The 21,761-nt window shown below is 38.8% G+C and overlaps 1 protein-coding gene across 2 annotated transcripts in view; it reads right to left on the bottom strand.

The window, feature by feature from the left end:
- Window positions 1-9,703: 9,703 nt before the first annotated feature.
- The window catches only part of MSH3 (mutS homolog 3), a 114,241-nt gene continuing 102,183 nt past the window's right edge, over window positions 9,704-21,761 (bottom strand). For both annotated transcript variants that reach the window (XM_080574043.1, XM_080574042.1), the window contains exons 21-24: window positions 16,733-16,919; window positions 16,392-16,521; window positions 13,119-13,293; window positions 9,704-10,139 (exon numbers count right to left, since the gene is read on the bottom strand). In XM_080574043.1, the coding sequence (XP_080430169.1) occupies window positions 10,031-10,139; window positions 13,119-13,293; window positions 16,392-16,521; window positions 16,733-16,919 (601 nt within the window). In that variant the 3' untranslated portion in view covers window positions 9,704-10,030. The remainder of the gene's footprint in view (window positions 10,140-13,118; window positions 13,294-16,391; window positions 16,522-16,732; window positions 16,920-21,761) is intronic.

The raw sequence follows: 21,761 nt of genomic DNA on the forward strand, positions 1-21,761 counted from the left end.
CCTCTGGTGTCAGGCAAGGAATTGGATGTTGTATCTTTGGGCTTGATTCACTCGCACAAAGGCCCAACCCCAGCACTGCCAACCTCTCTGATACACCCCAGGGCAACACCCACACCAGAGGAGCTTAAGTCATCCTTAGAGGCTTTGTCATCTTCCGGCCTCTGAGGATGTCTCAACTATCCCAGGGCATTTCAAATGGCATTAACTGTCTGTGCTCAGGTAGCTGACTCATGCCCTTTACATCTGCAATGCTGTGGCATGACATTTTTCATGAAAAAATGTTGGACTGGACTCACACATGCTATAGTTTTTTAAGTGCTAGGAAAACCAGTGTGAATTTTTAAATGGTTGCATATAGAGAGAATATAACTGAATTGGAACAATAGGTTTTCAAAATAATTGTTTTCAAAAGGCAAGTACATGGGTTTCAGAAGGTGTATGTATGTACATGTAAATATATATATGTGAAAAATACTCTGAAGTGTCACACAAGCTTTTGTCACCTGACAGCACAGTGGTGCCTCTAGGAAGGATTTCTAACATGTTGTTCCATCAGCAGTGGAAAGAGCAGAGCCTGCGTGCCTCCAGGCTCCTGACCCCACACCCAATTCCTGCCTGGTAAAGGCATGTGCGTGTGTCAGCCTTTTGGCTGTGCAAGAGGAGCACCTCCTGCATGTGCTCGTGGGGCTGATGACTGCGGCCTTGCAAGAGGAGAGGGCCTCAACTCTGGCCTGCTCTTCCCCAGCAGGCCTGTTGGACTCATTGGGGTCACCCTACACACAGAACCACAAAGCTTCCTCCTAGGCTGCTGAGGAGTGTGTCTCTGAGATACAGACTGAAACCAGACAACGAGTTAAAAAAAAAATACTCAAGGCCTGAAAGGGGAAGATGTAGGGGAGACACGGGAGATAAGACGATGGATCATTTCCATAAGCATCTGGGGTAAAAGTAGGTTCACATACTTCTGTAGTGGTGGGCGACCACCACAAACTTACCATAGCTTGTCTTATGGTGCATGAATGTGTGCCCAAACATTGACCTATGCTGAAACAGACTGTAGGGAAGGTAACTAACAAAGATTACAATACACATATTCTGTTTTGATGGATTCTTGGTGGCACTTGTTGAAAACGTATCCTCCTTAAATGCAAAGGGTCTAATTCCATCCTCAGATCCCGTTATTTCAGGAGAATCACTTCTGGTGACCAAACTCTAAACACCAAGGCATTATGAACTCTAATCTAAGTATCATTTTCTGCTTAAGCGTAACTTGGAAGGAAGTGGAAGTCAGTTATGGTGCTTTTCTTGTGGAAGTCAAAAGGCAATGTACAGCCCTCAGTTTCTGAAAGAAAAATGGAATCAGGCAGCAAAAAAATGTGCGTTTCCATCCAGCTTAACTATGTCAATAGCTTCCTCTGCAATGCCTTGTAAACCTCTAAGGCAAGGTACAGTGAACACACTGTTCAGCTCGTAATCTGTGACAAGACCACTTTGATGCTGGTGCAAGACCAGTATTTGTTCTTGCAAGTAATTCCCCTCTTCTCCTTGTTTGGAGCGTTATAAAATACCCTGAAACTTCTGCCTCACGTTGCCAGCAAATAAAAGGTTATACTGCCTTGGGTCCTTTAACAAGCAATCATTTTCTCACTTGCAAACCCAGTCTGAATGTAATACATGAACCTTTTATTAGGATACACAGCCATAACAACTTGGGAAAAGGTATCTTCTACATGCAATGAATTACAGGTTAAACCACTGTAAATCCACTAAGGGAAAGATGGGGAGATGAGCAACTTAACAAAATTGTATTACATATCTCTACCACAGATATCTCCTCCTCTTCTCCAACACTGCAGCTGTGTCCAAGCCTAGTGAGGTGCGTATCTGTGTAATGCAGAACAGAAAACACTGTAGGAGCAGCATTTTGTTCGCTAACGCACAGTATTGGTGAGTTCAGTCAACACAGGAATTTCTTTCTCCTTTTTCACTGTAATGCTGAGCTTCCTACTGGCTAGCCAATTCCCCCTGTAATGCTGGCAGCTACGTAAGTATCTTAACAGACAGCTTCACTGTCAGTTCTGTTACAGGAGGCTACAGAGGTTTTAAACAGAGTTAAGATAAAAACAAAACAAAAACAAACAACAACAAAACTGATTTCATAAGTGATTGACAATGCACCTGTCTATGAGGCATAAAAGATAATCAGACAGGGAATGAAAGGAAAATTTTTAGATGCTTAATAGTGATTGTGGAGATCCACAAAGCAGGCTAAGGGAAACTGATGCACAGTATGGGGCCAACTGCTATCAACATGCTACAGAACTTGGTGGATCTTGAATGGAGACACCAACTGAGGACAAGACTTGAAAATCTGGCTGACACTTGCAGTGACCTTGCACTGAAGAGGAGTTTGGTGCTAGTGATGTTGTATGTAGAAATATCATTTCCATTATTCCAATACCAGGCAATAAGCAAATATTAAAAGATAATTGCATAAATGTGGAGGAAAACGTCACAATGCCTCCCCCTCTCCCTACCATTCTCTTACCTACATTTCAGACATAAAGAAGGAAGACAGTACTAAATATCTAAGTTAAAAAACAAACAACAACTACAACAAATGCAAAAACAGACAACACTAGCTGAGATTTTGTGAAACAGAAGAAATCATCAAACAATTTCTAACCTAGAATCTGAATCAACTCTCATTGAAATCCCTGGGATTTTAAGGGTTCCTGAAGATTAAGCTTTTAGAATCTGCAATGAAACTCACAACAGCAGCAAACCCACACAGGTAAGAAGAAAAAACAAGCGTGGTCCAGCATTCCCTAATCTGCAGAGGGCTGATCCCTGCAGCACAACAGCTTGTTGCCTGCATGACTGTCATCGGTCCTGTGTCAGACTGCGAGGCATGTGGACAGGTCTCTGCAGAAACTGAGGGAGAGAAAAGACTGCAGAACACACTGGCTGAAGGAAGAGCAGATTGCAGAAGTGTCTTGGAGCACTTTCACGTTATGGTATTGGGAAAATAATACCCAGAGCCATCTAGAAGGCTAGAATCCTCTAGCCTTCCCTGAAATGCCTGCAGCTGGTTACTGCTGGTAGAAGGAATGAGCTGCAAGGTGCCGCTGTGTAGAGGAACTTTTTTAATTTTGGATCAAGGACTTTTTGGCAATGATACACAGGAAGGTGGTGGTGAACACCAGCTGAGAAACAAGTGGTAGAGATGAGTACAGGCAGTGGCGCCTGCAGGAACCATTAAAAGAGTATGCTGCTACTTCCCAAGGAAATGAGGCAGCAATGGTGGAGAGCACATCATGGTGCAAAGTGCTGTGGAGAGATCCAAGGGGGAATTAAGACATTCCTGTACAAAGCTCTGTGGGAACAGAGGACACAGTCCCTGTGCCATTGCTCTAGCTGTATGCATACCATGGGCATGCTGCACGCCTCACATGGGAAATGGGTAGGCATTTCTTCTGTACTGCTGGGGACACAGGGAAGGACAGCTCAAGCTTCTGGGCCTCCTGATATGTTGGACACAACACCTTGTGAGGATGAATGTACCTCTGGCCCCAGGCTTGACCTTGCTTATAACACTTTATGGCTTCTCAAGAGAAAAAAAAAAAAGTCTCAAAAGCTTCAAAGGCTTTAGTTTGCAGATTTAATTAAATTATTAGAAATTAAATTTTCTTCTCCTACGTGGAAGCTATTCAGAATAGGAAGTTGCATAGCAAATTAGATCATGTAATATAGCTACTTATTGTGTAAAGATAGTGCCTGCTTAGAATACAATATTTCACTTCATACAGAAATGCTTGCATAGTGAGCCGTGATGAAATAGGATTAACATGAAGTGTGTATAAAACATAACCGATGAGAACAAAAACATCACAGGTGCCAGCCAGCTGGGAGGGAGGGTGGTCCCACTGAGCACCATGCTGCTTGCTGCGGGACAGCCTGCTAAAAAAGCTGGGGACATTCTTGGGCTGCACAGAAAAAACAGCTCAGTATGCCTTCGTGTTCTGTACTTAGCATTATTAAAATTTATTTACTTAAGAGATCAGTGTTGAAAGAAAAATACAGAGTGCAGGTCTTCCCACTCCCTGGTGGCAAGATGATTTTTGGATGACTTTTTGGATGAGCTGACCTACCCCAGGATGAAAATGCTGTGTCAAGGCCTTCTCCAGGATCCCCCCTCTCCCCTCTTTGACCACTCTCAGTTCAGCACTTGTTTTTCTAGTGGTTGGGAGTGTTTCAGGCACATGGGGAGCTGACAAGCTGCCAGAGCTAGCACGTCCGAGCAGATCTAAGTGACCTTCAGCCTTCCCAGAGCAACACAAACCTTCGCTCCACGTATCCCCCATGGTGGATCAGCTCAGACTGACCCCAGAACAGGCATTTCCCCTCCGCCCTCCTCCCTCGGCCAGGTGGCTCGGCTGACCAAAGCCAGCCCTCGCAGGCTGCTAGAAGGGTGCCTCTGCCTCGCTGCACGCCGTCAGCTCCCCATGCCAGCACGCATCACGACGGCGGGAGGTGAGGGAAAGCCAGGGGGACACCTGCGGACACAAGGAACAAGGCCTTGCAGGAGGTTCAGGGAGATGGGCCCCCATGGAGACGTGGAGGCCACCCCCGGCCCAGCGCCCTGACTAGCCTTCTGGCGAGAGTAGGCCCCGCATGGCAGGCCCTGTGACACTTGCCTCTAGTGATCAGCGTCACGGCGCTGCAATATTCCTCCCCCTGCCCCGCTCTCCTCCCCTCCCAGTCTGAGTGAGGAGAACTATAAATATGTGCTCATACAACACGTCGGATATTCTGAAATGCTCTAAGACGATATTCGATTTCTAATGGTTTATGCTGAGAGGAATATGCAAAGAGAAATATTTCAATATGTAGGCAGAAGGAAAAGCTCAGTACTTGCCTGAAACTTTTATTTTGTGTTACATAAGAGTGAGATAATTATATCTAGTAATCTTCCCAGTATTCAGGACACTCTGAGTTTTAAGTCACCCTAGATATTTGGATTATTATGAGTAAAAAGCAGCTGATTTCTACTTCAGCAGATTTCTACTTCATTACTGCAGATTGTGCATTTAAAATTTGCAGTATATTGTGTTCTTCAATTCCTTTGTTCTTAGGAATCACCCTTTTTCTTACAGCACATCATAAGGTCATAAAAACTGACAACTTAAAATTAAACAATAAAAAATAAAACAAATAATAATAAAAAGGTTAAAATGCCAAGAAGAAAACAGAAGTATTTTTAAATGATTATTGCAGCTACCAACATTTCAAATAAAATTCACCTTGTAATACCTGAAAAAAATACTTTTACTTTCAAACAAACAATTGGAAGGAAAGCAAAATGTCATTTCTGATTCCTTCAAAAGAACACAACTATTTAAAAACATGTCTCTTAATGGAGATTATTTTGCATGTATGTATTTAAAATACTTGTTAACTTGTCAGATTTGTATTTCAGAGCTAAAATTAGTGCTCTGCTGACCCTTTGTGGGGCAGAGGATGGGGCATGAACTCCTTCTCCTTCCTAAGAGATGAGTAACACTGGACATGTAGGTGACCCCACAACATGGAGACAATTAGGGCCATCAAGCTTACCTCCTGCCCTCCCTCGCTGTGCAGCGAGCATGCCAGGTGACAATCCACATCCATGTGCTGGCCAGTATGTACTAACTGATGAAGGGATGCTTTTCAGAAAAAAATAAAATAAAATAAAAAGAAGAATTAATAATAAAGTGCCTCCTGGCTTAGCCTTGGTTCATCCTTTACCAGCTGTAGTACCAATGACTTGAATCCCACAACCAGGCACCTCCTCCCTGTGATCACTTTTTACAATCTGCCCTTGATCCCCTTCTGAAGGAGAGATAACACATGCAGACCGTGTGCTGGACATCCAGGGCAGCAGCTTGAGGGCTCACAGCAGAATTCTGCCTTAGGCAAACTCCCCCAGTCCTGCATGCCATACCTGCTGGCTAGCAAGACTGTAGCCAAAATATCAATCACGCTGGTGCTCGCTCGCTCCTTAACAAATGCTGACACCATGTAGGAGGAAACCATTCTGTTTCCTAATGCCATAATTCTTAGAACAGCTAATTATTCTTAGATTTCTATATCTGGCTTTATCTTGTTCACCATTTATTTCCCTTGAAGTGTATCTTAGGCATTGCCATCCCTTTCTCTGCAGCTCACTTAGGATTTAAGCCAATTTAGTCTCAGGCAAATACACCATTTCACAGTTAACAGCATGGGCCTGGAAGGATTTGCACCTTGCAAAACAAGATGACCATCTCAGAGACTGATCTTTAAACATTTTTTTAAGTGTAAGAGATGAAGAGAACATCCATTGCTTTCTTCTAGTCTCTATAGCTAAGCAAGATGAAAAAGCTATAATGTAATTAAACAAGTCAAGTTTATGCTTATCTAGCTGAAAGAGAAAAAAATTGATCTATTGTTTCAAGCAAGGGGAGGATTTCCACATGCTTAGTTGTATGCAATGCACCATTAGCATTATCAGCATCATTAAGATAGGCAGAATACCATAATTTTGGCAACAGTGTTTTCAGTGCAGGACTCTGCCATGCTGGGCAAATCCAAGGCTTCCCCCACAAGGAGCTACAAAACAGGAATAGACGACAGCGATGGACTCCACTGTCATTTCAGTGATCTTCAAATTCATTTATATATGTTGTAAACTTATGTACATAGGTAAATTCATGTAATTTCTATAAATACTTGTGGAAAACTTTACAATAACAAAAAAAAAAAGGAAAAAGAAAAAAGAAACCAACCAAAAAACCTCTTGCGAATTCCTTCAGTGAAAGATGTATGCCAGCATGAAAGATAATTGCTACTGGTAATGCATTTTACCTTGCATATTCTATTATAACATTCTTATGTTACCGAATATAAAAAGGCAGTGACAGTGTACCCAACCCTCTCTCCTTCTCTTCCATCACAATGGTCTACCAGTTTTTCTTGCTAACCTGTGGCACTGTGATTTCTAAAGGCACTATACTTGAGACAAGATGCACAAAGGTATTATTAATACTTGTAAAAGGAGGAAAGAGAAAACAATGAAGAAGCTTTAAAAAGTGAAAAACAATCTTTTAAAAATGGATAAAAGCAGTGAAGTGCAAAAGTCTTTCAAGGGGACTGTACCTTTATGTATAGCACAAAGGTATGCTTTTTCACATCAATATTTAACAGTGTCAGTAACATCCTGGGAGGGACAGTAGGAGTCAATTTTCTATTAAAATAAGTAAAATGCAGTTTTTTTTTTTAAATATTAGCATTTAGACAAAGATTTAGACATTACTTTCTTGAAGGCAAACTCAATACTGGCAGTTATTCCTGCTGTAGCCAGGGACCATCTAAGTTCAGGTCACTCTTCTTTAGCTTTACAGCGGATGGACAGCAGTGCACAGCATCAAACCTGCTGACTCAGCACAAAGCCAACCTTTGATTGCTCTGATATTAAAAACAAAGCACATCTCCAGGATTATGCCACTACCAAAACTGTACTTCAAATTATCTTTATAATAAAGTTTAATGTACTGCTATGTAATTTAAAAAAAAAAAAAAAAGGAGGAAAAAAGAAAAAGAAAATGCAAGACCAGATTCTCTTCTTTTAGTCTCTCAGGAAGACTCCTGCTATAACAGCCACAGAGGGTCTGCTTACCACAGCAGAAGGAATGGAAAGATCTCTTACTAAATTATTGCTTTTCTGTTTTTCCAGCAGGTTTCTGTTTCTTTTTACCCCTATACTGTACGCTACCAAAGGCCCAAGCATCCCTGTCTGGCTGCTTGTCTAGACTATGTCTAGTCTCAGGCTCTGCAAACATACCCAAGTGATCTCTGAATTCATCCCACCCCAGCACGACCGCCCCCGCACAGCCCAGTGCTCACACTCTAATGAGCTTGGCTGCTCCACATCAGCAGGACAAGGTCTACACAAACCTGCACTGTTCTGTATGGTGCACTACAGATGCATCCTAAAGCCACCTGTAAACACACTGAACAACAGGATGCGTCTCCTTATAGTGCATTCTCAAATGGTCATTCAAACATTTACCTATCTGCTAGGAATACTAATTATCAGCACTGAATAAAACAGCAAGCTTCAGCAATTACTTTGCCTGCCCAGAAGAAACTTTACTGGGACAAGATAACCTCTTTTGTTGAAATGGGCAAGGCTACAATCAAAATTTATTTCCGAAATGGTCACAGACATTAGGAAAAAAGCCTGCTCTAACTACTTTGTATTGTGTAGTATGAGCAGGTCAGCAGTACCTTGTCTGTTCACCCATTCTTAATTGTATTTCTTTTTCTCAGAATGCATCCAGGTGTTTTTTCGTGTCACAGCACAGTCTGAATGCTCCCTTGAGGACAGAGAGAGTCTTGCTAAAAGCACATTTAGCACATATGGGAATTCAATAATGGTTCATTATTCTCTTTGAAGGCTATGGTCAGAGGTCTTTAGATCCAGTGCACAGTGTCTGTGTGCATCGGTAATGAAGAATTATATTCATTGTGCTTCACAGTGTGTGGCATTTGTAAACACACATGTATAAGTACGCCTTGAAAGACTAGTTTTCTTCTTCAGCTCTTCCCATTTAGACAAATATACTGCAGATCTGGAAGGAGATGGCTGTATTGATTGCGGCTGTTGAGCAGCAGACAAACTGTTTAATTGATCCTCTGCAATTGGAAGGAGAACTTGGAAAAAAGTCTTTGGCGAATGTTAGCAATTGTTTATGACAGGTTAAAAAAATTACGTCTTATTCTGCGCAAAGTTCTTTACATCGGAAAGCCTAATTAAATCACCTGCAATAATTCGATATTCATCTCCAACATTTTTGCCACAAAATACCCTCAGTATATTTACTGAAATAATCAGAAGGTTCACCTGTCTCAGAGATTACAAGCCCCATTTTATTATTTTCCTTATAGCAAAACCAAGATATTTCATTTTACTGAATTTCCTTCCATTTAATAAAATACTTTTTTAAATATAACAAGCTATTTGCTAAGGTTTAACTATGTGACCGTCACTGTTCATTTTTATAGCAAGATATTTCACTTGGCTACATTTATAAAGAAACAGGAATTTGGAAACCACTTTCCTGTATGAAATTTGCTTGGAACTTGAAAATTGTAAATAAAAAAAAATAAAAATATTTCTGTTTTTTCCCCACTTTACTTTGCACTTGACAGAGTGCTGGGGATTACAGTTGCATAGTTTGAATCACCCATTTCAGCTCATTGTTGTAATCCACCACTATTTAGGGTAAGTTTTTCTCCAGACTATGTCAGAGCAGGCCAAGATCAGGAGAAAAGGAAGCAGACATACATGAGAATGAAGAAGAGGGAAGTGGAAATGCAGTCAATGCATATTTTGTGCTGCTTCTTTGAAAACTACCAGTTGCACTGTTGTTAATCTCATCTGTAGAAGTGAGTCTCTCCTATCTAGCTCTATAAAACGCTCTCTCTTAAATTCATTCTTTACATCAGTTGTAGGGGTTGTTTACATAAACACTGAATTTTAAATACATTAATACTAGAACAAAAAGAATTTGCCTTATGGCATTCATTCTTACCAACTGCACAACAGCATAGCATAGTCACGATTCAGTTACATTTTCCCAATGCAGAGAATTATTTCTATAGAAATTGAAGTACAATAAAGTTAAAAGACATTATTTTATTTATAAAAGATGCATTCTAATAATTTACCAACATAATTTTTTGTGTTTTCTAAACATATTATAAACTTAATCCAATACCAGCACACATTCTGCAGTTAAGAAAAAGGGTGGAAAACATTTCAAGGAATATGGAGAGAGAAAATTACAAGCAGGAAGTGGATGTGGGGCACCGTAAAACAATGTGGCATCACTTATCTCTGAAAAAGTTAACTTAATGCACCTAGAACTATCCCCTGATAGAATCTATTACACTCCAGACTTGTATTTTATATCCGCAATATTTTCCATCATTAAGCAAGATTCGAGGATTAAAAACTGTCCATTCTTTCATCTTCAGGTTCACACATACTTTTCCATTTCTGTAGTTCCTGAGAATCATTTATTTTCCATACTTCAGCAAAAGACTTCAGCGTTTTTCTGGGGGGGGAAAGAAATCAATCAAAATATGGACACACTTTTAAGTTAAGCATGTTAAACTTCAAAAAACCTACAGTCATCTACAAACTTTTATACACAGTCAAAAATAGCAGTTTGCATAGCTCAAGACGTTAACTGATCTATAAGCAATCAATGAACATTTCTTGTATATATTCCATCTGTAGTACAGTCAATGTAATTTTACAATTAACTTACAGTACCAGAAGCACCAACAAGATGAAATAAAACACTAAGCAAAAGTAAACCGTTAAAGAAAATAAACAGTATTGTAGTTTGCAGAGATACAGATGTTCAGTGTTCAGTTCCTAGAAATTTGCACTTAACAAATCAAGAAGAGAGAATGCATTTTCAAATCACTGAGTACACTCATCCTTCCTATTTTCTTTCTAATATTTTTCAATTTAAGAAGGACTCATAAGAGTTGTGACAAGTAAACAAGACATTTAAAATGGGTTAACGCACATTCCTGATGACAAAGATGTCAAGACTGGATGGAATTACACAGTGGATTTTCTTAAATAATATGAAAGTGATTTAAAAAAATAAGACAAGGCAGCTGGCCTGTGGGTATTGTGACAGCACAAGTATACTGCTATGAACAGGCCTGAGTTTGATTCTCACAGTAATTTTTATGTCCTACCGCTGATACACCACAGCAAAGCTCATATCCATTTTAAACTTTGTTAATGTCTCTTGGGGAGGAGGTATAGAAGAACTTTGATATTTAGATCACATTATGGCAATAAAAGAAACTAAAGAGGAACAGGGAAAAGAAAATATAATTACCTAAACAGAACTGCAAAAATTAAGACTTATGTAATACAGTGATTTATGCACTGTTAAGTCATCAGACACATTTGATAATCTGTTATTTTTCACTGACTTGAGCTGTGGGTTCACAGAGGTGCGTGAGGTTCCCTACAAAGTTCACACAAGAATTTACGATGAGGGAGCGATGTGTAACGGGTCAAACCCAACAAGTCAGCAACTGCTGTGGGGATGGCACAGCACTGCCTCTCATCTGAAGGGGAGACAGAAGTGGCACGCTTGAGGTGGGCTGGGCCGGGCCTCACGGCTACCACAGCCCTACCCACATGCCCACTGCTGACAGAAGCCACGGCCTCCTCCTCTCCTCACTCACACCCTTTTTCAGGTACAGATGCCTTGCTCTCGTGTGACACCAGGAAGCTGAACTCACGTGGCACAAACTGAAGAAAGAACGCCTTTCTGTCTGGACCATATCCCTGTCCTGTTTTGTGGTGGTGCCAAACCAGCCTGGCACAAGGTTGGGATGGGCGCTGAGCATCCATCCCGTGACAGGCCACAGGGGACACTCGGATGGCTCCAGTGGCAGGAGGCCGTGGTGACACCTGGGCCCCGGGGGACTCCAGCCGCAGTGGTGAGCCAGGGTGAGGGACTCATCGCAGATGTGGATGAGGGATTTATTCTTTTTCATTGTAAGAATACCAGCAAATTGCATACCAAAAGGTAAAATACAGATGGTAGCTTACTTATTCGAAAGCTGAAAAATGTCACACAATTAGGTCCCATCATTATGATTACCCAGTGAGCCCTAGCTCTTCCCCTCTATGTGCACTGTAAATTAGTCTTCTAATTACATCATCACATACTATTTTTACTGCTCATAGGTTTTGTATGCAATTAACTCTCTTTTCGGGAATGGAGACATGCTTGAACTCTATTTGTGTCTTATGATTTTGACAGAACAGAGATAAAACGGATATAGTATTTCCCATCTTAATTATATCACACAATAACTCTGGCTTTTCAGCTCATATTCTTACCTTTCTGGACAACATTTTTTTCTAGATCTAGGTAAGACATTGTTAGTAATTTGTCATTTTACTTTTGTAAATTATGGACTACTATTTCAAATGGACATATTCTATCTACCACATTATTTTTCCCCTCAAACCGTCATGTATCTTCAATATGGTTATTTTATTTTGCTTTCTTAAAAGAGGGTAAAAAACACTGTTAGGTACTGCATTCTGATAAGCATCAAAAGAACTGATTGCATCTGCAAATAATTAATCCTTAACATTTTTTTAATAAGATTCTCCTACCAGGACTAGTTATTACCACCAGGCAACAAAGATGTTGATTTATTTTATTCCTAAAGGGTTTCTTGAATTTTGCTGATATGACTGGCATTGAAAAATAGTAACAACTGAAAATTTGGTGGAATGCATATGAATAATAGCACATTGTTACACCTGAACTGTATACATAACATTACCAGTAATGTTATGTTATAAAGGTGATGCTATTTGATACACATAAATTTTCATAACTAGTCTAGCATGCAAGATACATACACCCCTAAATGAAAATTGGTTATCAGGAGAATAATAAAATCATCAGACTTTCAGTAAAATTTTGTGTGTTTATATAAAAAATATTTATTGTTAAGTTAAACCAGAAACAAAAATAGCAGCATTTCCTTCTACATTATAGCATGCAAATAGAATGTCAAGTTCTGAAATTAATATATTTTCTAAATCATATATATTTATATTTTCACTGTCATTGTTAGAAGATAAATAGGTATTAGAAGATAGTTATATTTCAAATATAACTTTCAGAATTTCCTCCTGAAAAAAAGTGAAAATACGTATTTGAAAGAATGTACTTGATAGTATAAAGTGTATTCCTAGCGTTAGTTCAATGTGCATTTAGTTTTTTCCAGTCATGACTAAGAGGGTAGCAATTAACCTCTGACATAATAGCTAACCACAAAATCTAAAGCTTTAATTGAAATGGATAGCACAATTTCTTAATCACTTTTCAAAGTTTCATCTCACTTTCTCTTCTCTGAAGGGTAGAAGTATATCTAAAGTAGCTCTTACTGCTCTTTTTAATGCACATTCAGTGCAAAATGGTCCTCCACTCACATCTGGAAGTTTCATTAGAAAAAAATGTCACAATTGTTCTGACCTTTTCATATTCACTAATCTCTCCAACTCCTTTGATTTGTGAGCTGCCTTCTTCAAGATTTCTTCAGGAATATCTGCCAGTTTGGCAACATTTAGCCCATAACTCCTTGCAGTGACTCCTTTAGTTATTTGATAGAGAAAAGTGATAAATTCAGGATTCTCTTCCTCTTCAGATCCTAAAAAATAGAACAAAAATAAAAAAATCCCTCTGTTATATTGATAACATGTAGTAATCCAAAGCCTGAAAGAGCAGAGACTCTGGTTTCATTGTCATTCATACCTCCTGTAAGATTAATCCCATTGAAGAAATACGAGATAAAAATGTTTCCTTGAGTTCACGTTTTCCTTGCACATAGTGAGTCTGAAAAAAGTGTTTCACTGTAGTTTTATCTGATGTCTTATTAGACAGAAGTGAGTGCGTACACATGTGTATGTGTGTAAAAGTTAAGAGTCTTTATATGTCAAATTGATTAGTTATGCTGTAACTGGAATATTGCATTTCATGTCTACCAGACAGAATAAAGGACATGTCAGTAATCCCGCAGTCAAGAAGTCTGTAATACAGCAGAACAACAAAATATTTGCTGCCTGCCAGTAGGTTAGGAGCTACAGAAAAATGCTTAGAGAAACCCAAACGGTTAGGATGGTGGATTCTTTCTATGTCGTGACAATAAGATAGAAATGTAAAACCAATGATCAGAAATCTGATGACTTTCCTCTTCCTCTTTAGACTTTCTTTTTACATCTCTGCACAATCCAGGCCTTGTGTTAACAGCACGAAGACTATGGTGTTATTCACTGCCATTCATTCTTTCATCTTGGAAACACAGGTTTTTGGAAACAATGGAGATTTCCATAAATACTGATGTCTCAAGTTGATTTGATCTGAGTGATCCAAGCCAAAGATTGCAAAAAATATGCCACAAAACCCATCTTAAATAAAACAATTCAAACACTGAGACAAGAGACATGGGAGCTAAAGATTCAGCTGAAGAAAGAAATGTGGATGTGCTGTTGCTCCCAGGCTGTGGCAGTAAACCTATTGTACTTTCGTGAGCAAAACAGTGAAGACTGCATGCAGCCTGAAGGTTCAGGCCAAGTAACATTGAAAGCAAGAAGGCTGAAGCAGCAAACTAAAATATAAAGTATAGGGTTTCAAGGACACAACACATAAGGAACAGTAAGTACATTTTGATCTCAACTGCTTGAGAGTATCAGAGATGAACAGTTCAATTAATCAGCTAGATGTGAAATGACATTCTGATGCTCCTAAAAATGATGCAGTTAATGGGTGTGGGAATAGAAATGTTGTTTTTGCAGTGTTACATTGTTTAGAAGGAAGGAATGTGGTATTGAGATATGCTTACAGTGATAAGAAAGCTCAGCAGGTGACCTCCTAAAATGCAGACAACCAGACTCCTTAGAGCAATCAGGTGAAAATCACTATGTTAAGTCAAGCCAGATAAGGGGAGAAAACATTACCATCTCAAAAACAGGCCGGCAACTGAAGGCCAGGCATTGTCTGTGAAGCATCAGGTAGATTGTGAACCTGGATTACCCACTCCAGTGGGGAAACAGGGGAGGGTCCTGTCATCAAAAAGTATATAAATTGTGTTTTGGAACTAGTAGGGGCGCTCTCCTGCTTGTGGGGCGCCCGCCATTGCAATCGCGAATAAATTACTACTTCACTGAGATCCTCGCCTGAGCCTAAGTTATTGGCTACGGAGTGTTTCTCACATGGGGAATGTTGGTTTTGCTATGGAGTGCTCACCTAAAGACAATTTTGTATTAAACAACCTGTGCTAAACATTAATGTTTATTTCAGGGATCCCTGCTTCTAAAATTAAACAGAGTACAAAAGCCAAAGTATCCCTCTTGTCTGTATCAGACAAGCCTCCATCCGATGTTGAAGAGTTTCTGTGAGAGTATAGGTTTTGGGGAGGCACTTCTATTTTTAAAACTAACTTTCTGAAAAATATTTTTATTTATACACAGTATTTAGTGACATACTGGAGACCCTCTGTCTGATCAGTTTACAATGTAAGCACATAGTACAATACTAAGAATGAATTATAGGGAAAGATTAATGGCAAATACCATGCCAATTAAGAAAAATAATAATTCTAGTAGTGATCTAGGGAGCATGCCATTACTTTGCAAAGTGGGAAAACCAAAATAAGAACAGAATTGTCAAGTGCCTGAATAAAGCTGATCTATCTGGAAAAAAAGCTAAAGCAGTTTGTATAGAGGGAAATTCTACACCACCAACCATTTTAAGTTTGGAAGGCATGTGAGTAAAGAGTGACAGTGGACAAATCCTATGTGGTTTTTCAAAGTGCTTTTGAGAAGAGCCCTGTATCAAATGCTCTTCTGAAAACCAAGCAGCCATAATCTTCAAGGAAGGCCTTGGCAATTGTAAATAACTGGTGAGCAGACAGGAAACAGATGATAAGAGTCAGTTTGCACCATGAAGGGTGATCATCACTGCAGTCAGACAGAGCTGCTCAACTTATCCATTAGCAAACAAAGAAAAGGGCTAAGCACTAAGGTGACAAACTTACCGAAAATTCTAACTAATTCAGAGCAACAGTGAAAAGAAAAAACAATTTAACTCTTCTGCCTGGTTAAGAACGGGAGTGAAAGGGATTATGATAAAAAATCTGCAAAACTAGGTACGGCACAGAAGCGATAAACGTATCATCAGTCTGACTCAAATCAAGAATAGGGACCAGCAACTGAAGCTACATGCTGTTTCAAAACAGCCTCAAAACAAACAAAAGGAGGTAGCTCCTCACACCAGTAAATGCATTTTAATGCAGTGTTAAATTTTGGAGCTCCTTGACACAGCAGAATGAAGATTTTAAAAGCATATGTGAATAAACTGGGGGAATGGACAACCTCATTGAAAAGAAATCGATCAAAGATTAAAAAACAAACAAACAGAAACCACATCTAATTCTTGAAGCCCCCTACACAGCAAGTGTTTGCAGACAGTGGGATCTTTTTGAGAAAGAGTTACCATATGTTTGATCCCTAATCCCTCCTGCCTAGTCCTTTTGTTATTTAGCTACTGTGAGAAGCTGGGTGAATCTTTGATCTGAGCTGGCTCAGTCATCCTTGTATTAATTTTGAGAGAGAAATGGTTGTTCAGTTTACAAACCATCAAAATTCTGTGTATAGGCTGATACTTTAGTGCATTTAGATCTATGTAACAGTTATTACAACTTCTGCCTCTACCCAAAATGCCAGAATCTCAGATCGCTTTATACTGTACCTTTTTGGTCAGCACTTTCTTCTTCATTCACCAAGAAAGCCATGTGGTAATTACCAACTTTTTCTGGATACATCTTTTCTAGCTCACAAACTGAGGGATAGTGAGTGACAAACAGTGTCAGCGACTCCACCTACAACAATGAGATAGATGCATATGGTTTTAATTTTTTTTCCCCGAACATACCAACAAAGCACTAGTATCCTTTATACATAAACCTTTGCTCTGAGTTTAGACATGTCACATTTCTGCAAGAATGGAACATATACCATGTCAAAGTAAACCTACAATAAAAAAGTAAAGTAAAAAAGTATTCACAAGTACGTGTCAGACTGATCACTTACATCTGTAATAAAATGTTCCAGTGTAGCATAAGCAATAGCAATTCCATCATGTGTGCTAGTTCCTCTTCCCAGTTCATCCAAAATTACTAGCGATCTTGAAGTTGCTTTTCTTATTATCTCAGCAGTATCTGTCAGTTCTTCCATAAAGGTACTTCGGCCTTTGTAAATATTATCTGCTGCACCCATTCTGCATTGGGAAACGAAGCAGATCAATTTATTAAGTTCCAATATGAATCATATACAAAGAACAAAGATCATGATCATGAAACCAGTTTGTTTTAAATCTCCTATTGCTGCTCCAAAGAGAGCAGAAAAGCCAGGCAAAATGCCCACCTTCCAGAACAAGCCACTGTGTAGGAAAAAACAAACAAATAAACAAACAATGGCAACAGCCCATAGTGTATATGTGAGAGTACTCTAAAGGACTGAAAGGTCCAGAGGGAGCAATTCGTGTACCATTAAGTAACGGCTTGCATGCATTTCCCAAGGCAACAGGGCACACTAACCCTGAAGGCATCTGGGGCGGTTAGGCTGTAAGGACAGCAGGGAACTTTTCTGTCCCGTCCGTAGTCCCAAGGTAAATCTACAGACAGTAAATACAGCATCCAATGCCAGCTACAGGAATCAGGGCGGAAAGAGGAGGCAGACTAGGGGTGCATGCAATTAGCATGCAGATCTTCCATCTTGAGAAACTGTACAAGGCAGCTTGCTCTCCCCTTTAAAAAGGATCCTGAAATTTCAGACCAGCCAGCACATTAGAAGGAATCCAGCAAAGGTAGCAGTGAACAGGAATATAATTTTTATTTATTAAAATTTTTCCAGTTTGTCCATCTAATGTGTATATATTTAAATGCTAGAAACACCTGAAGGTATCAAATACTAACACTAGAGATACACTGGAAACTCATGTGACCAGGTATTTGTCCATTCACATAGATACAGCAGGCAATAAGAAAATAACAGGCAATAAGAAAATAACAATCATTTCTTCCAATTATAAAGGTGCACAGTCTTACTAGTATGCTAATAATAACTTTAAGAGGAGATTTTTCTTCTCATCCTTTTCCGTAACCGTCCTTCAACTTACCAGTCTCTGTGCAGGTGATGATTCTCCTCCACTCACCATGCACACACACACATTCCTCCGTGATTCTTACAGGTATTTTAACACTGTTTCAGATTCATGCAACCTTCAGCCCTTCTATTCATTTTGTGAAATCACAATTTTCATCGCAAAAAACTGTTAGTAATTCACCCCATTTTTCTTTTCTTGTGCAGGTTTCCGCACCTACTCAATAACTAGGCTTTCTACCTGGAAGAAATAATGTTTCCTTCCTCCATATATGCTTTTCAATTATGTTAATCACATTACAATGTCACTTTGGAGATAGGTTATCATTAGCAAGCCACTGAGTAGGGCTGTAAAAATGGATTTGTTCACTCTCATCATCCAATAATATAGTTACATACAAGCCACACTGATTTAAGGAAAACTGACTCATGGGCTTAGCATATTACATTTTCAAATATAATAGCTGGCCACAACAGTATTTAAAGCCAATCAAAACCTTGAAAGAGAATCCCAGTGTAGCTTTTTTCTCTCAGTCTTTTGCTGTATCTTTCTCTAATGTAATTGCTTTTGTTGCCTACTGAAGCACTAGCAAGATTCTCATTATTTTATGAGGATCTTATAATTGCGAAGAGTAATTGACTACCAATACCCAAACTGTCATGTTGAACACAGCATGGTTATGTTTCCTATATATTCTCCAGTTCCTGTCTTTAAAATTTTGTATGGGGGTATACATAACTTAACAATATGCAAATCTGCAATTATTAGTGAACTAATTTTGGTTGGGGATAGGCATTATGATGCAACGAGCACATTGAATGGTTATGTGCAATATTTCATTGAATATGTGTTTGCATACATACACACTGGGTACACTCCAAAAGAAAGGTGAATTTGCACATAAGCTAATTAAACTTTACATTAATTTTACTGAATTAAGTATATAATTCAGGATATCGAGACATTGTGAAATTAAGATTTTATTAAACCACTTGCTACTGCAATCCCTCTAAATGCCTTAAACATGTACTACAATGTTAAGAGCTATGAACACATTGCTGAATTTCTCATAGTGCCCCATAACCTGGCTTGCACATTTCCTAGCTTGGTTCAGCAAGCATATACTATTGCAAAATTAAACAATCCCCATTTATTGCAAGATTGGATAGATCTACAGAGAACAATCAATTAGATCAGTTTTTAACACTAAAAGCTACAAGTAAATTCACCAGTAAAATAAACATTTTTACGTCTCAAACATCTCTAGCTTTGTAATGGGCAACTTTAACCTTACTTTCCAACCCTAGGATTATTGGCATTATTATTTGATCATTTTTACTTGGTTTTTCATTACAGAGACAGCACCTATATAGCCAGGCAGACTGTTCTGCACCTCTGACAATTACACTGAGAATTCTCAGTTCTACTTTTTTCTTGTATTCCATTATTTCCATAGAGCCCTCCAAATCATTTAGTCATTTTGAATCTAATTTGCATTTGTGAAAATAGTTTTCAGAACTTCCTCACTAAATGCTCAAGATACAAACAGAAATGAGTATTATCTTTCTCTTGTGCAAAAGAAGCCTTTCTTTTCAGCATCTCAAAACATTCAAATCCAACTCAGCATTATCTACAGATCAAAAAAAAAGTGTATTTTGAAATGACATACACACTCTTAAATGTCATACTTGAGAACAGATAAAATTGTTCTTTCTAGCTCTGTCCCTTATACTAGGAGAAGCAATGTGATAAGCAATATTATCCTAGAAAGAAGTGAGAATAACTATTTCAATAGTGTATGTATAAAGCAAATAGTTAAAATGCAGCAAGGCATTACTCCTTAAATATACGGAAAAAAAAACATGATACAATGAATTGTTTGGGTCAAAACAGCTATTACTTCAACAATTCTTTGAGTTTAAATCAGCGATAATAAATCCCATTAAACTTCTAAAAGATTCGATTGCTTTTATTTCATATATTAATGTATTTTGTCTCTTAAATGTTTTTATATATCAAAACATTATGCATTTTTCTGTAATGCTCAATGGAATCCAGATGATTTACCACTGTTATCAGCTACTCTATAGGTAACATTTGGGATGTTATCCTGATGAGATTGTTGGATTAGAAATCTTAAAAAGAAATACTACAGATATTCTTATATATCTATCTTAAAGTTGCCAGCACTTAAGTCACTTATTTATCTATTTATTTATTTATTCCTCTAACAAGGTGCCTACACTGGGATCAGATACTTATCTAAATTTTATTTTAAGCAAAAGTAACCATTTCATTAGATTTTAATACTCTATTTTTAACTACAGTAGAAAACAATACAGAGAAATAAACCAAGACTAATGAGTGATCCCTAGTAGAATGATGCAGTCATGTTATTCGCTACCCAAATTCTCTTTTCTCCCCTCTCTTTCTTAATTAAAAAATATTAATAAAGAAAATCAGGAAAAAGGGTTACAACAGAATAGGACAGACACAGAAGAAAACCATTAGAGCAACACCACTCAACTTCACTAGCTCTGTCTGTTAAAACACCAGCTACTGGAAGCAGTGACACAGTTAATATGAAAACTTCCATTTCTGCTATGGAATTTCTGAAGTCTACGTTCAGGAAAATTACTGCATTCTGCCCACGAGGAACGTGCAGACATCCAATATGAAGAGCGCCTCTTTAGTGCTGGCAAGAGATCCATCACTCCTCAGCAAATGCAATTTGGCTGGAAACCACTTGTTATAATGTCTCTTTGACAGCCAACCAAATTTCATAAAATTAAAAGCTTTTCATCTTATAATATTCAACACATTTATTATGTAAAGAAAAAATACTGGGAGGTATTATCCCTTTTCAGTGCTAGATTTCAAGTGGTAAGGATTCTTGTCTATAATCTCTGTATAAAACAACAGCAAATGCAGCGTTTTCATAAATTAATTTTTGGAGGATAAATTAGATGATAAACAGCACTACCTACCTTTATGCAAATCAGTTAGCACTACATGCATAACCTGTATGTGACCCCTTTGAGAAAATGATATTTTTATTTTTTTCCCTGCAGTAGCAGCATTCAGCAGCACTGCTTTTTTAACCTGCTCTTGTGAGTCAGTGCATGCATACAACATCGACCTTTTCCAGAGCAAATGCTCACCATTCTGGGAAGGTATCCTATGATATTTTGTCCTGCAAGGCTCTATAAATGCTGAGAATTTTCTAATGATACAGGGTATGATACCACTCAGAAAACCCTAGAATAAAAATAGCATTAACGTTTTCCTTGTATCCCAGGAATTTTTATGAAGTCAGTATCCATTTAAACTTGCTCTCAACAAGCATGAACTCATACTGGGGCACTGTATGTCCCTCAAAGTTACCTCAAATTCTGGTGCTTTCAAGCTCTTGATCAGCTGGGCAGGCCAAAGTCCTCTGACAGTCATCCATGAAAAATTTGTAAGGAGGGAGGAAATGAAATTCAGGCTGCTGAGCTCTTCTTGGAGCTCCGTCACTCAGCACCCTGTTATTACTGCTCCCAAAAAAACAGTGTCCTGGAGCAGGGGACAGACTTGCAGACCGGGAATGGCTCACAGTAGTCTAAAATGACATTATTTTGGAAGGGAGCAGGGAGTGTCATCGTCATCCCCCCCCTCCTGAGAATTGCTGCTGCTGCCCTGTGCTAGCAGCCCTGGGGTAAAAGATACAACTTGTATGTTAAACCAGAAATTGCCCTAGTGTGACAGACAGCAGTGAAAAAATGAACTTCTCAAGCAGAAAAATTCTTCTTAAGTCCAGAAGTTTCTACTTGAGTCTGTTTCCGTGTTATCTTTTAGAAGTTATCCTACTTGCTGCTGGCTTGGTTATAAAACAAAGAACACCGTGTGGACCCCAGGTATTCTGTTCTTTTATGTTAGTGTGAAGGATTCACACTACTTGTGAAAATGACCAAGCAG

The sequence above is a fragment of the Anser brachyrhynchus genome, assembly GCF_964034855.1.
Source record: "Anser brachyrhynchus genome assembly, chromosome: Z".
Lineage (NCBI taxonomy): Eukaryota > Metazoa > Chordata > Aves > Anseriformes > Anatidae > Anser > Anser brachyrhynchus.